Raw genomic sequence first — 14982 nt, 5'->3', positions numbered from 1 at the left:
CAAAGTCCAACTTAGGAAATTATGTTTTGAGTACTTTTCAGTATATATCTTCAAAATAAATCGAACCCCCAGGCTATATTAGGTCAGGTCACAATGAAAACTGACAAATATTTTCGAAATATATGAAATAAGGATAAATGAGCAAGTTAGTAAAAATCCTGAAAAAGTTGCAAATTGCTAATGTATAATTATAATAATATTCACTGTTGCGAAATTTAGGTCCAAAATATAAAGTACAAAATGTATGACTCCAAAATCCATGTTTTCTTGAAGAGCAAAATAACACTCCATTTTGTACAAATCACGTCACGTGATAATTGGATTATAGACCGCATCTTCAAGATACAGTCATTCATTTATCAATTTAAATTATAATTTTCAATGATTTGAAATTAATTCCACGAAACATTTTAAATGTAAGTAAGTACGTAAGTAAGTAAGTAATTATTTTATTATATTGACCTGTGTTAACATATATGATATTTATGTTACATTGAATAAGTATAATGTATCAAACACCCGACCTTTCGGACCTTTAAGTCACCTCTTATTTAAATCATTTTATTTAGAAACAAAAGATAGTCACGGGTTGTCAATAGAACATCTTTAACGTAATGAATAAAAAGAAAAAAAAAGGAATTTGAAAGTAGAAGTATTAAAAAGCGTTATCAGTTGATCACTTGCATATGTGAGAAGGTCTTAAATTGGAAGCTCGGACAGTAAACAAATCATGAATGTATATTCATTAAAATAAACAATATCATGAAAAGTGTCATTTCGAATGTTATAAAGATCACATTCTAATAGAAAATGGGTCTCTGACTCCACGGTCTGCTGATTGCACACAGTCTATCCTCGATCTGTTCACCAATATAACGTCCTGTCTCAATGTGTAGTGGTAAAATACTTAAAGCGAAATTTGAAAACTGATTTATTCAACGGGTCATAGTTTTCCTTTCCTCGTTTGTCTACCCCGGACTTGACTTTTTATGAGCAACTCGGCGGGTGTCTCTAGAAAAGCAGAGGATGCTTACCCTACCGGTGCATCTGGTCCATGCTCTTAGTTTTTAGTGGAGTCCGAGTTGCTCATTTACTTTTGTTATTTTGTTTGTATGATTTTAGTTACTTTATGTTCTTTGTTGTGTATGTCTGTTTTCCATGTCTGGTTTTTGTCCCTGGAATACATTCTTTTGATTACCGCTATAACCTTGGTTACCTTGATTACTCTTTCGCTGAATGAGATCACTCTGATTTGCTTAAGTTCAATGTCACATAACTCTCTAGTTTGAAATTCGTTTTAAAAGTTCTACAAGTCCTCAGTTTCGAAACATTTTGTAAAGAATCTGACCATAATACGGAGTACAATTCAAGTAATTTCTGTTCTACAGCTTTTAAATCTATTGTCGACTTTCGACTTTGAGATGAAAAAATTTCCATATCAAGCTGCTGGACTATATATTTCATGTCACTACACCAGATGTTCGTACACTTTAGATAGTCCAGTTCAAACAGCATTTTTTATGATTCGATCACAATCAGACGGCAGTAATCTGTTCCAGAATCTCACCTCATTTATCCAATGATGTTACTGACTTGGTAACCAGCCGACAACTCCTTGTAGTTCAAGAATAGGAGCAAAATAATGGACAGAGTGCACGATTTTGAATATTGTCAATTGAGTTAAATTTCCTGAAGCCCCATACTGCTGATGAATAACAATGTCTTTGAAGGTTGAAATACCAGTGCACTCATCACAATGACAGAACAGAGATAATTTACGAAGATTTTCTTTTTCAGGAAGTGACCACATGCAAGTGCAGACAACATGCTATTAAGAAACAAGTTCTCAATGACAATCTGATCACCTACAGTAATAAACTTATCTTAATTGTTTATCATTTTTTAGAATAATGTTCATATTAATATACAACTATATATGAACTCAATAAAAAAATTCTAGCGGTAAAGTAAGATTTCTTCCCATTCACGACTCACTTCTCCCATTCTCTGAATCCTAGATTATGCCCTGAGTTCAGTATACGACTGCATTCAGAAAGGTGCCAAGCATGAATTGATCAAGTTGTCCTATTTGAGGATGTCACTTAAAAATGTTTTCATCTGTGTTACTGAAATATGTGCTGTTTATAGCTTTTAAAGTTTATATTACCATTTATATTATTCTTGGATGACAAAAAATCATTAAAATAACAAAACAGTGCCAGATCTCTGAAATTACAAACTTTACAGAAATTTGATTCTCAAAGTAATGAAGCTATTACTTACAGTAAGTGATTCAGATCCTTTGTTTATAATTATAGCAGTATTATACATGTATTTTGAGAAAGAAGTTAGTTAATGATGAGAGGTAAAAGGTTTGATGTTTCCTTGATAAACCAAAAAAAAAAAAAAAAAACCAAAAAAAAAAAAAGAAAACGGGATTTCCCTACTTGTGTTCTTCACGATGTTTACTGAAGTACGTAAAACGTTGATTTCTCACACAATATATAAAATCTGTCAACTAGAACCAGAATAAACGAGACCTTACTTATTCTGGTAGACCTTATAGACAGGACAGGTCATGGATTTTTTTTGTAAAGTAGGAACCTTAAGATTGGGTTGTTAGTATCATATGTCATACTAGAATCTGTCTTAATTTGTTTACTTTTAGATTGAAAGGATCCTTGTAAGAAGGATTAACTGGTTTATTTAGGGAACATTTGATAAATAAAATTGTGTCTGAAATTAGCTTCTGTACTAAGTTTGTCTTATAAGCAAGTAAACGAAGTAAATTAGACATTTCTTAACTAATAAAAGATATTTACAAAGCATTAACTCAGATAGCTACATCACATCTAGAAACTGTTGTTTTAGAAAGGTAAATCATTTTTATGATGGATGTATTTTGATGTAACTGATTGTTAGTAAATAGAAAAGTGGTACAATATGACGAAGAGAATTGAGGGATTTTAATACATTTTTAGCTAACCTGGCTTAAATCATCACTTTGCGTCTGTCGTCATTGTTGTCATCTGTTGTCTGTCGTTAACTTTTCTTAAAAAATCTACTCCTCTGAATCCACTGAACAGCATTGAATAAAACATGGTGACAGTTATCCTTTGCATGTCTACTCCAAAAAAATATGTTATGGTCCCTTATTAAAAACATGGCTGCTGTTACTAAAAATAGAACATGGGGTGTCACCATAAATTTTTGTTTGTATCAAAAACCATAACAGATAAAAGAAATCTGAGACATCTTGGGCTCTTCGACTTGAAGAGATCTATCTTACATGAAATTTTAAAGATAGTCGATTTACTAATTTTGCAGTTATTGCCCTTCCTTTTTTTGCTAAATTAACCTTCTTGGTTTTTGGCAGTTTTTGCCTATTATTTAGAGAGAAAAGCAGATTGATGATTGATGTCAGTATTTCAGTATTTCAATATCTATTTTGGTACAAATGTCAGAAAAATCTACTGACCCTTCTTGGAGTCATAGCCCCAGAGAGTGTCATTTTGACCATTTTCCCTGTTTTTGCCTGTTGTTAACAAACCAATAGTAGATTGACGATAAATGTAAATTTTAAAAAAAATATGTATGTCAAAGTATGTAAAGATCTATGAATGGAGCAAATTTAGAAAAATCTGTTGATTTCATTTTTTATGATTTTTTGCACTTTTAGCATGTTATTCTGTTAACATATGTAGATTGATGATTAATGTTTAAATGTTCAGTACCATGACAAATATCATCAGTGCAAAATTGGTCAAAAGTGTTTAATTTTTCGGTTTTGCATGTATTCAATTTTTTTAAGCTATTAAACCAGGTGAACAATTCAGGCTTTTGTGAATCTCTTGTTGGTAAATGGCCTCAGTCTTCATGAAAGGAAGCCCCTTTTATATTTCATTGTTTTTTTTTAATACTATGAAGAGTTATTGGACAGTAAACAGAAGTTAACAGTTAATTATGCATTTTGACGTATCTATGTAGTTTCTTGAACTTAGCTTTGTTTTAAGATTTTCTTCTGTTTAACTCAAACTTAAGTAGATTAAGAACACTTTCGTAGTTTTGTCACGTTTGCATTTTTATACAACCAGTACATGAAATCCATCTTGCATTCAATTGCACCACATTTATTGGAAACAAAATGCTACCCATTCACTCATGAATTGTCTTTCATTCTTCTTAATCTCTGTATTCTTTGTCAACAGAGACAAATTTCTCTCACAAACAAACTTTTTAGTATGACATAGCTTTTAGGCGAATATTTGTTCATCAATAAATGTTTTACTTCTTTCAGGTTTGGTTCTAAGTGTCTTAGAATTTTTAGAGTGTTACTTTTAAAGAAACATTTAGAACAGAAACAAGTAAGTTGTTGATGGTGGTAGTTCTGCATAATCATGACATTATACACTTTAACTCACACCTAGATAAAAAAGTTTCATGTATAGATGTACAACTAAAACAAAACATTGTCAAAATTACATCTTCAATGTTGCTTTCCCTAGATACAACCTCAAACAGCATGTTATTAAATAATTTACCATCTCGCAGACACCTACTTGATTTTTTCACTGTATCTCATTGACACCTATCTGGATTTTAATTCCCACTATATCTCACAGACACCTAACTGTTCTTCAATTACCACTATATCTCACTGACACTTATCTGATTTTCAATTCCCATTATATCTTACTGACACCCATCTAATTTTCAATTCCCACTATATCTCAATGACACCTATTTGACCTTCAATTCTCACTATATTTCACTGTCACCTATCTGTTCTTCAATTCCCACTATATCTCAATGACACCTATTTTATTGTCGATTCCCACTTTATTTTAACGACACCTTTTTGATCTTCAATTCCCACTTCATCTCATTGACGCCTATTTGGTTTTTAATTCTCACAGTATCTCAATGACACTTATCTGATATTTGATTCCTGCTATATCTCAATAACACCAATCTAGACTTCAATACCCACTAAGTCTCACTGAAACTCTTCTTATCGTCAATACCAACTGGATCTCACCGACACCAATCTAGACTTCAATGCCCACTATATCTCACTGAAACCTTTCTTATCGTCAATTCCCACTGAATCTCACCGACACCTATTTGATCTTTAATTCCCACTATATCTCACTGAAATCTTTCTTATCGTCAATTCCCTTTGAATCTCACCGACACCTATTTGATCTTCAATTCCCACTATATCTCAATGAAATATAGTGGGTACTGAAGATCAGCATGTTGTTTAATATTTCATAATTAGATAATTTAGTGGTAGCAGCATTAGAGATATAAAGAATTATTACACTTTATCTCACTGACTCATATCTGACTATCCATTCCCACTATATCTCACTGACATCTATTTGATCTTCAATGCCCACTAAATCTCACTGACACCTATTTGATCTTCAATTCCCACTTTATCTCATTGACATGTAACTAAATTCCCACTATATCTCAATGACTTTAGTTGTCTAAAGTGTTTTTTATTGTACATGTATTAAGATACTGAATTTTTTTATTCTGTCAAGTCAACATAATAGTGGGTTTCATTTTAGCAGTTTCAAAAAATGAAAAGCATTATATAGAGTTGAAAATCAATTGCACGGGTACTAATTTTCGCGCTTTTTTGTCCAGTGTGAAAATTGACACTTTTACAGTAAGTCACTATATTATATATAAAGTCGTGACTTGCTACCTTATGATTATACTCTATAACTCTTATGATTATAACTCTTATGATTATCATTGTATATGTATATTCCTGTACATACATTTTTTTATTAATGTTACATTTAGATAGAAGATTTTGCTATGATATCAGCTAAGGAGGCTAAAGAATTATTGTATGATATGTTTATACAGAATTTCATCACGACATCTGTAAGTTTAGTGTCAGAAATAATTATTTTGATAATTTTTTCCTTTATCTACTCTACTAAAGATGTTTTTATTGGCAGAAAATTAATTGTTAAGAAACAAGAAAGTTTTACCTTTTAAGTTCAAGTATATAAACATATCGGCCCAGTAAGAGTGAAACAAGTTAATGAGGCTGTATGTAGCATACCAGGTTGGTAACCTCAGACTAAGTAATATTATCATGACTGTATTAGAAATCAGATTAACCTCTCTAATTTCAGGAGATATCCAAGACTCCTGATCATGCTCCATCGCGGACATTTTATTTGTTCAAAGTTGATATCCTAAAACTAGCTCAGCGAGTATTAGAGAGGTCGTATAAGGTAGGTTTTACCGCGAGTATTACAGAGGTCATATCTGGTATGTTTTACAGCGAGTATTAGAGAGGTCATATCAGGTACGTTTTACAGCGAGTATTAGAGATGTCATATCAGGTAAGTTTTACAGCGATTATTAGAGAGGTCATATCAGGTAAGTTTTACAGTGGGAATTAGAGAGGTCATATCAGGTTAGTTTAACCTCTTAAGACAAACACATATATATGTTTTCTTGCTATTTGTTTTGTATTTGAACTTTTTAAATACTTCAGGTTAAGTTGCACATCTTTCAGGCACTTCGTATTCATAAAAGTATTGATACATAGACAAGTAATACCTTTAAATTTAGTTCAATTTGCTTGTAGTTCTGGTTTTTAATGATTGTTATTCTTAAATACATCAAAATCTTAAATTAAATTTGGAAGTATTTATTGATAAACATTGTCAAACATCGTAACAAAGTAATCTACTAAATTTTCAGGCCCTACTGAATGCAATGATTAAAAAAGACAGTGAGCTATCAGAGCACAGGTATGATTTACAATGTATTTTAAGTGTCAGGGTTGGTTTTCACCTATATACCCACTTGTACTAATTGAATTTATCATTATTTCCTCAAATGTACAAAAATACTTCTGCTACTATTTTGAAAATATCTGAAAAACTTAGATGCTGGACACGTGTAAACTGCAGGGGCGGATCAAGACACTTTGAAAAGGAGGGGTGCCAGCTAGGGTTCCTCATTAAAAGGGGGATGCTAGGACATTATTTGCCATTTTTTGTCAATTTTACACATGAAAATAACAAATTTTCTAATTAAAAGGTGGTGTCAACCCCCTGCACCCCCTCTGGATCCGCCATTTAACTGAACAATTGATCTTTTGGTGCCACTAAACAGGCATATATGCTTGAATTGGCTACTCAAGACTTCACTTAAAACCAAAAGGGACACATTTTTTAGTATGTATCACTTGAGAACTTAATTATACTTAAATTGGCATGAATGATGAATAGGTTTGTTGACCACAACAAAACTTTTTCTGGAATTTTCAATTATGACTTTTATGATATTTAAGTAAAACATTTTGAATAAAATTGTTCCCTAGACGACTGTTAGAGAAGCAGGAGAGAGTGGATGCTATAGTGGCCTCTATAGAACAGGCTGGTGGAGACGAAAACCAAAAAGATGAAATAGAACAAACTATCACACCTGTGGAGAAAGCTCAAATTATTTCTGTTAAACGAAATGTTCAAATGTAAGTAAAAATCTACTGCCCCTTGGCATTAAAGGCAATTAAAATTTGATGTTACATGGTACATTGTTACATTTGACCATTATCAATTTACAACCCACACACTACTAAGTTATATAAGTCTGAATAGGGTACATTTTGTTCTAACTTGCGCTAACTCTGTCTTAACTTTTCTAAATATGTCTGAAAAATACTTGGATTATCTTGACCGAGTCTCACCTTGTCAAAACTATTCTCAACTAGTCTCGACCATGTCTCGACTTGTCTTGACTCAGTCTTAACTTGTCTTGACCAGTCTCAAACAGTCTTACCAGTCTCGAATAGTCTCGACTTAATCTCAACCAGTCTCAACTAAGTCTTAAACTGTCTCAACAATTTCATTCAAAGCTCGCAACAACCTTATTAGTCTCGACGTGAGTTATTCATCAATTATATCATTAGAATGTTTGGAAATTGTCTTAATTTATTTAAAAGTGGGGATGTTTATTGTATTTAAAGCATATTTTTCTGAATAAAAATACTTTTAATTCTAATATCTAAATATTTGATATACCTTTACTTTAACATTTCACGACATAATGTCATTTTGTCAATTTTGTACCTTTAATCTATATGTTTTTATGTAGTTCCTTTTTACATTTTAAAAGTGGCTATTGTTCACTTATTCGTTATTGTAATTAACGTTTTATTTGAGCCACTTCAAACATATAATATTCTTAATTTTCATATCCGGGATATATCTAAATAGTTGTGGGCCTTGAAATATTGTGTTTTACTTGGACCTGTAACTTATGAAATAATGAAAATGAAAATGTACTTTATTTTCAAAAGTTACTTAAAATTACACAAATATTCCCACTTTTTAACAAATTGTATGCATATTATTTAGATAACTTTAAAGTTTTACAATGGACTAAAAAACTGGCGTATGAGGGATAGTATCCCAAACATGAGAGGGTTCCCAAAGGTGAGGTCTTGTAACCTCTGACAGTCGGTATAGGGGAGATATCCCTGATTTCAACTCTTTTATGTGAGAGATTTTGCGTGACAATTTTTTTCCTCCCCAAAACATATTTAAAAAAATCTTGTGAAATGTTTATTGTTCTTGTTATGCAACATTTACATTAAACCACTGGGGTAGACCGAAACTTATTGTTTTCCTGATTTAATGACTCTGCAACTTGTTTCATAATTAAATAATCATGTTACATCTAATGAAGTCCTGCGTGTATACTTGTCTGTTAATTGCAAGCCCACACCTGTGTCAACAGATCCTCGAACCGCGACAAGATAAAAGAAGCTGCCCACGCTATCTTTAACTGAGGGAAAATCGTCCCTTGAATTAACTACAAATGAAGTCCGATACATAATGTATTTGCAAATCAGTCCAAACGAAAAATTAAGTTATAAGTATATATATCATCGTGGATTTATCCAAGGGAATCCGATTAACTAAAATAAATAGCCGACAACAGGGTTGTGGCACAATCAACATAAATCGTCATTTTTTGAAAGAATAAATTTTTAATATAGAAATACTAGTTTCAAGCTTCTAGTCTAGTCTACATGTAAACATATTTTTGATTAAAGATCTCTTTGGTTGCACCGTTGAGGTGAGTTTATCACTGAAATACATGAAGTTCTATTTTTATTTATTCCAATGAGGCATCTCTAAAAAATTGCATTGTAGTTTTCTCGCTAATTCCGCTTTATTTTTAACTCGATATAAACACAAATTATTTACACACATCTGCTGCCTATTTCAAACCCCAGCGCGCAAATTAATTGTGCGTATGAATTAAACATGTACGATACATATACAATGTAAAGAAAATGAGTCTCCGTACCAAACATCACACATTGAAATAATTAATCATTAAGGTAATTTGTTTATAGTTGAGCTGTCTAATCTTTAAATAGAAATACTCATGTAAATTTTATACATGTAGAAGTGGAATAAGGGAGGAGCCTTAAATATCCATTCAGATCGGAATTTTATCATTTTTTTTTAATTCTTTGTTACAAGTGTAACTACATGTGTATAAGGTTTAAATTTTATTCATATTTCTCGTCTTCGGTTCACTTGGGCAGTAGACTCAATACTAGATTTTATGACATTACTTTGATACCAAAAATGAACTATATATACATGTACAAGTGTACCACTAGTATATTACATATTAAATAATTCCACTCAGTATCTGTGTAATGTCAGGTAACTACCTTGTGTCTAAATACATGTATTTATGTTAAATTCTGAAAACTTAATTAATTAGGGAATAATAAAGCCCCTGATTAAGGTTTTTTTTTATAATATTAGGACTAACCCAAGAAAGGTTCGCATTAAATATAGCGATAAAACATACGTGTATATTATAAAGATTACTGTATAGAAAAACCGTAATACAAATGTACATATTGACAATTCATCATACAGGTACATGTACATACACGAAGTCCCTTTTAATTTGATACAGGTCAACAACTATACAAATGTAAAATAAGACATCTTTCACCTCTATACCCTCGCGTTACTGGCTCCTCTCTGATACCAATAGACACATGTTCGTTTAAAAAAAATCGATCTAAGTGTTACACCGAACCTACCGTCTGAAAAAAGAATAGCTTATAAACTATAGAAACAACCTGCTTACATCTCAGATGATTATGATGATTGTGTTTTGTTAACAAATTCAAACATTCTATTTTATTAGGTATAGCCAAACTAAAAGGAGTCAATAATTGCATGTGTTTATTACATGTATATTGTTAAACATGACACTGATACAAATTTGCTGCATGTCACTTGTCTGCTTCTTATTAGATAAAAAGTGAGATAGTTCATAAACCTTTTGTATATTATGTCAAACATGTACATGTAACCACAGAGGCTTATTAGCGTCAACTAAACTGTTTATTGTTATATTTTTTGCGTTATCATGCAAAATTATGCATCTACAACATAAACGCGGAACATCCGCAACAGATTTTGAATACATATCTCGCAATATTTATACAAGTTACATCTTAACAAAAAGATAGCCAGACACATTGTTTTCGGTGCAAGCGAGAGTGCGAACTTCTTTTATTTGGCTGAACGACTAGTTTAAAGCAGGGTCTGTTCGATTGGTAAAGTCGTTCTCGTTCTTTCTGCCAAAAGACGTTAAATCATATCATTAAATGGTCAGGCATTTGGATATCGTTATATCTAAACTTGCAAAGTGAGGATATGTAAACATGTAGAGTGTCCGTACTTCCGTCAGTCCACACTATCTTCCTTCCTTGTGCTATATAGGGATGCATCTCGCATCTCTCATATCTTCAATTAGTTTTAAAATGCTTAAAACATAATTTGATTTCTCTTCCGACTATACATAGATGTACTTAAGATATAGAAAATTAATTTAAAAACGATAATACTATTATCGATAGGCAGGAGTTTTAACACATTTTCTTCTCTATATACATCCTTTTATAAACTATAATTTTTATTTCTTGAAAAAAAACCGCACACACAACATAAAAAAACAAATAAAAGAAGAAAAAAGAAGAATTCTTAAAAAATAATATGATACAACATCAATTTATTCGGTACCATGTTTATCGCTTATGTGATTCAAGCAGTTCATATAGGTGTTGTGATTTCGAGGACCGTAATGAATGCCACGTGCCGGGCCAATTGTACGGTATATTGTATATTGTCTGAATAGCGTAAATACTCGTATACAATGTTTTCTGGTATAATGATGAACGTCACATACAGGTATCTAGTGTTTTCATCTGGTCCTGTGTGTACCCAGGACTCAGGAGTGGTGTTAAGATGCACCGAACAGCATTCAGATTCTTTTTAAAAATAACTTCGGGGCTGAACAGGAGTGTTTAAAAAAGACTGGCTTCAGAGATTACTACGAAAGGGTTTTCAAGCTATAATCTGCACAATTTTGTTCGAAATTTGTTATAGTAATATGTGTATTGTGATTTCGAAGATCGTAATAAATGTCACGCGCCAAGACCGGTTGCACGGTATATTGTATATTGGCTGAATAGCGTAAATACCAGTATACAGTTTTCTCTAGTATAATGATGAACATCACTTACAGGTACCTAGAATTTTTATCCGGTCCTGTTTGTACCCAGGACTCCTGAGCGGTGTTAAGATGCACCGAAAAGCGATTCAAATTCTTTTTAATAATAACTTCGGGGCTGAACAGGAGTATTTAAAAAAAGACAGTCTTCAGAGGTAACCACAAACGGGTTTTCAACCTATAATCTGCTCAATTTTGGCCAAAATTTTACATTTTTTAGTTGTTACTGATTCAATTTCTCAGCACAATATTGCTGTTTAAATCTAAGAGTATGTATAATCTGTTATCTACTGAAAATGTTTGTATGCATGCATTGATTTAAATAAGGCAGAGCAAATTGTATATAATATATTTTTTTTATTTCACAGGCAGCGGTGAAACATCAAATTTTTCAATTAAAATATTTTTATTTGACTTTCTTTTCAAATTCTTCCATCCGAACTTTGACGTTTTCCATATCATAGTATCACTTTAAATGTTCTTTCCTATAACCTGAATAATTAAGTAACACTCTCCATAAAAATTATGCAAAAGGCAATTCATGCATAAAAGAGATACAGAGGGTTTATCATTGAATTCTTAAATTAGGACTGTTTTCAGTCCTAAATTGTTAAATATATGTTATCGAGACAGTTTGAGATTAATTTGAGACTAGTCGAGACTTCTTTAGGACTATTCAAGACTGGTAAGACTGTTCAAGACTCTTCAAGACAGGTTGAGACTTGTGAAAACTTGATCGAGACTGGCCAAGACAAGATAAGACAAGTCGAAACACAGTCAAGACTTTTGGAGACTTGATTGGACATGGTGAGACAGTCGAGACAATCCAAGTATTTTTCAGACATATTTAGAAAAGTTAAGACAGAGTTAGCACAAGTTAGAACAAAATGTACCCTATTCAGACTTATATGACTTAGTAGTGACAGTTTCCTGGGGACAGTTCCATATAAAAATCAAAGAAATATGAGGTTGGGTGGCACATGATGTTTCCAAATTGTGATTTAATTTCCTTGTTTAAATGTTTTGTATAAACGGACAGAAATAACAATACCAAACAACTATATTATATATCACTACTAGAACTTCAATGGTTAAACTTATAGTGGTTCTTTGTATGTATCTATGGATTATCTCCCTTTGAAACATTGTGGTTTATTGCTTTCTCAGTAAAAAAGAGCAGAAAGGGTCTTTGAAGAGGATATTATTTAGTAAAAAAGTCAAACTAAGCCAAACAAATCTTTATTTGAATGTGTGTTTTTAATAAGGCTTTATTTCTTTAACAACAAAAAATTGCTAAGAATTCACATATTATTGATCTGACACAAGTTGTCTCCCTAACTCATAAACGTGCATTTTAAGTAAACAAATATCTCGGAAGGGACAAGTAATAATATTTAAATAAAAAAACCCAAATTTTTGATACTGTCTTTCTTAATCAATTGGTTGTCAAAGTTTTAGTATAACACAATTTACTAAATGGTAAGTAGAATATTTAACTAAGTAAATTATTCCCAGCTATGGTCTGTTATTTAACAAAACTTCTATGACAGACTGTAGGCCTAGGAAAAATGAGTAACTTGCCATTATATACTTTCATGTCAAGTGATGTTTTATATCTATTATTTTGTCATATTGTGACTACCGAAACAATTAACAGACTAATTTGATATTGTCTGACCTAAATATTTCAACTGAATATTTAAATTAGTTGTTGGCTTGAATTATATTGTTTTATAAACACTAATAATTTTAATTTTTTTCAGGTTGGAGAACAGTGAAATACAAATAGATGATACAATATTTGTTCTAGAAATGTACTTATTTTATGCTGATCAAGACAGAAGATTTAAGAATGTCACAAATAAAAAATAAAATATTACAGTTTTATTGCCTGCCTTTTTTATTCAGTCAATAACTTATTTATTGGACATTTGAAGTCTGTATTTAAACTCATATGGATTCGTTCATATTAAAGTTGGTTATACATAAATATATGGAATGTATGTGTATACATGGTTTTATAATACTTTTGTTAAAATGCAATGTAAGTCTTAACACATGGATCATCTATAGAAAAGCCTAATTATTTGCATTATTTTGCTGCCATATGCTGTTTATTTTGTACTAAATACAAAGATATCTATCATAATTTTTTTAATGATACGCTATACAAATGTTTATAGGAGTGACCTTTGGTATGCTGTACTCATTCATATAGGAGTGAGTTTTGATATTTTGTACACATGTATATAGGAGTGACCTTTGGTATGCTGTAATTATGTTTATATGAGTGACCTTTCATCAGCAGTATAGCATCAACATACATAACTTAATTGAATACAAGAAGTAAATAATAATTAAAAAAATGTCAACATCGGAAGCAAAATCTAGCACCAGGAAGTTCTATCACGTGCAATGCAGGGACTTGAATTATAGGACTAGAATTTTACTACTAAAAAATCTACGGTATAATTTAGGTAAGAAAAGTCTGGACTTGTGACTACCATCGGAGACCTTAGTTTCATCAGCAGTGGTATCAAAGAAGTATCGTACTTTACATATGTTTCGAGGAGGGACCTCTCGAAATGAATACAAACAAGATATAGTTAAATAATTGATAACTATATTTTATGTGAAGTCAGCCTCATATCTTGACCTACACTTAGAAATCGATGGTAAAGGAAAACTATTGACCAACCTTTACGACAAAGGTGATGACTTATCATTCAAAATTTCCAACTTTCCTTTCATCTGTGGCAACATCCATTCAGCACCTGCGTATGGAGTGTTCATATCACAACTCATACGTTATGCAAGAGCTTGCCGAAACTACGCAGACTTTTTGTATCGCGCTAGAATTCTAACATATTGGCTTCTGGAACAGGGTAATGTTGCTACAAGATTGAAGTCCTCACTACAGAAGTTTAATGGTCGTCATCATGAACATCGTGTGTGATAGAACAGTACTTAGACATTAACATTAATGATTAAATTGTTATTTTGAGAAAGGGAGGAATGTGTTGATGACTAAGAATTAGTATTGTTCATGTTAATTATAAATTGAATTATATATGCTTGGGTGTATGGAACAACCAAAAAGTGGGAATTAAAAGAACGTATTATGAAAATAAGTAACTATACAATAGCAAAAATACCTAAGGCTAAACAATTAAAGTGTAAGCAAAGGCACATACAAAATAATTAATTATACACAAATAATAAATGGGCAGTAAATCATACGCAAGGCAGGTTAACTGGACACATGGGATGTTTATGTCCAGAGTTATGTCCAGATGTACATTGAATTAAGGTTATGTCTTATATAAGTGAATAGTTAACTGGACACATGGAATGTTTATGTCCAGATTTATGTCCAGATGTACATTG

At 31.8% G+C, this 14982-nt stretch overlaps 1 protein-coding gene across 1 annotated transcript in view; it reads left to right on the top strand.

Annotated features, from left to right (window-relative positions):
* Positions 1 to 13482, top strand: part of LOC148622978 (DNA-directed RNA polymerase III subunit RPC3-like) — a 30973-nt gene extending 17491 nt beyond the window's left edge. Inside the window, exons 9-15 of the mRNA XM_088573390.1 lie at positions 2815 to 2875; positions 4298 to 4364; positions 5821 to 5904; positions 6162 to 6263; positions 6739 to 6788; positions 7364 to 7513; positions 13359 to 13482. Of these exons, the coding sequence (XP_088429516.1) occupies positions 2815 to 2875; positions 4298 to 4364; positions 5821 to 5904; positions 6162 to 6263; positions 6739 to 6788; positions 7364 to 7513; positions 13359 to 13467 (623 nt within the window). The 3' untranslated portion in view covers positions 13468 to 13482. The remainder of the gene's footprint in view (positions 1 to 2814; positions 2876 to 4297; positions 4365 to 5820; positions 5905 to 6161; positions 6264 to 6738; positions 6789 to 7363; positions 7514 to 13358) is intronic.
* The last annotated feature ends 1500 nt before the right edge of the window (positions 13483 to 14982 follow it).

This window comes from Perna viridis, chromosome 3 (genome assembly GCF_037379345.1).
Source record: "Perna viridis isolate PV_CMFRI_1.1 ecotype Kerala chromosome 3, ASM3737934v1, whole genome shotgun sequence".
NCBI lineage: Eukaryota > Metazoa > Mollusca > Bivalvia > Mytilida > Mytilidae > Perna > Perna viridis.
Note: the sequence above shows the minus strand (reverse complement) of the source record. Positions and strands in the feature narration are given on the sequence as shown.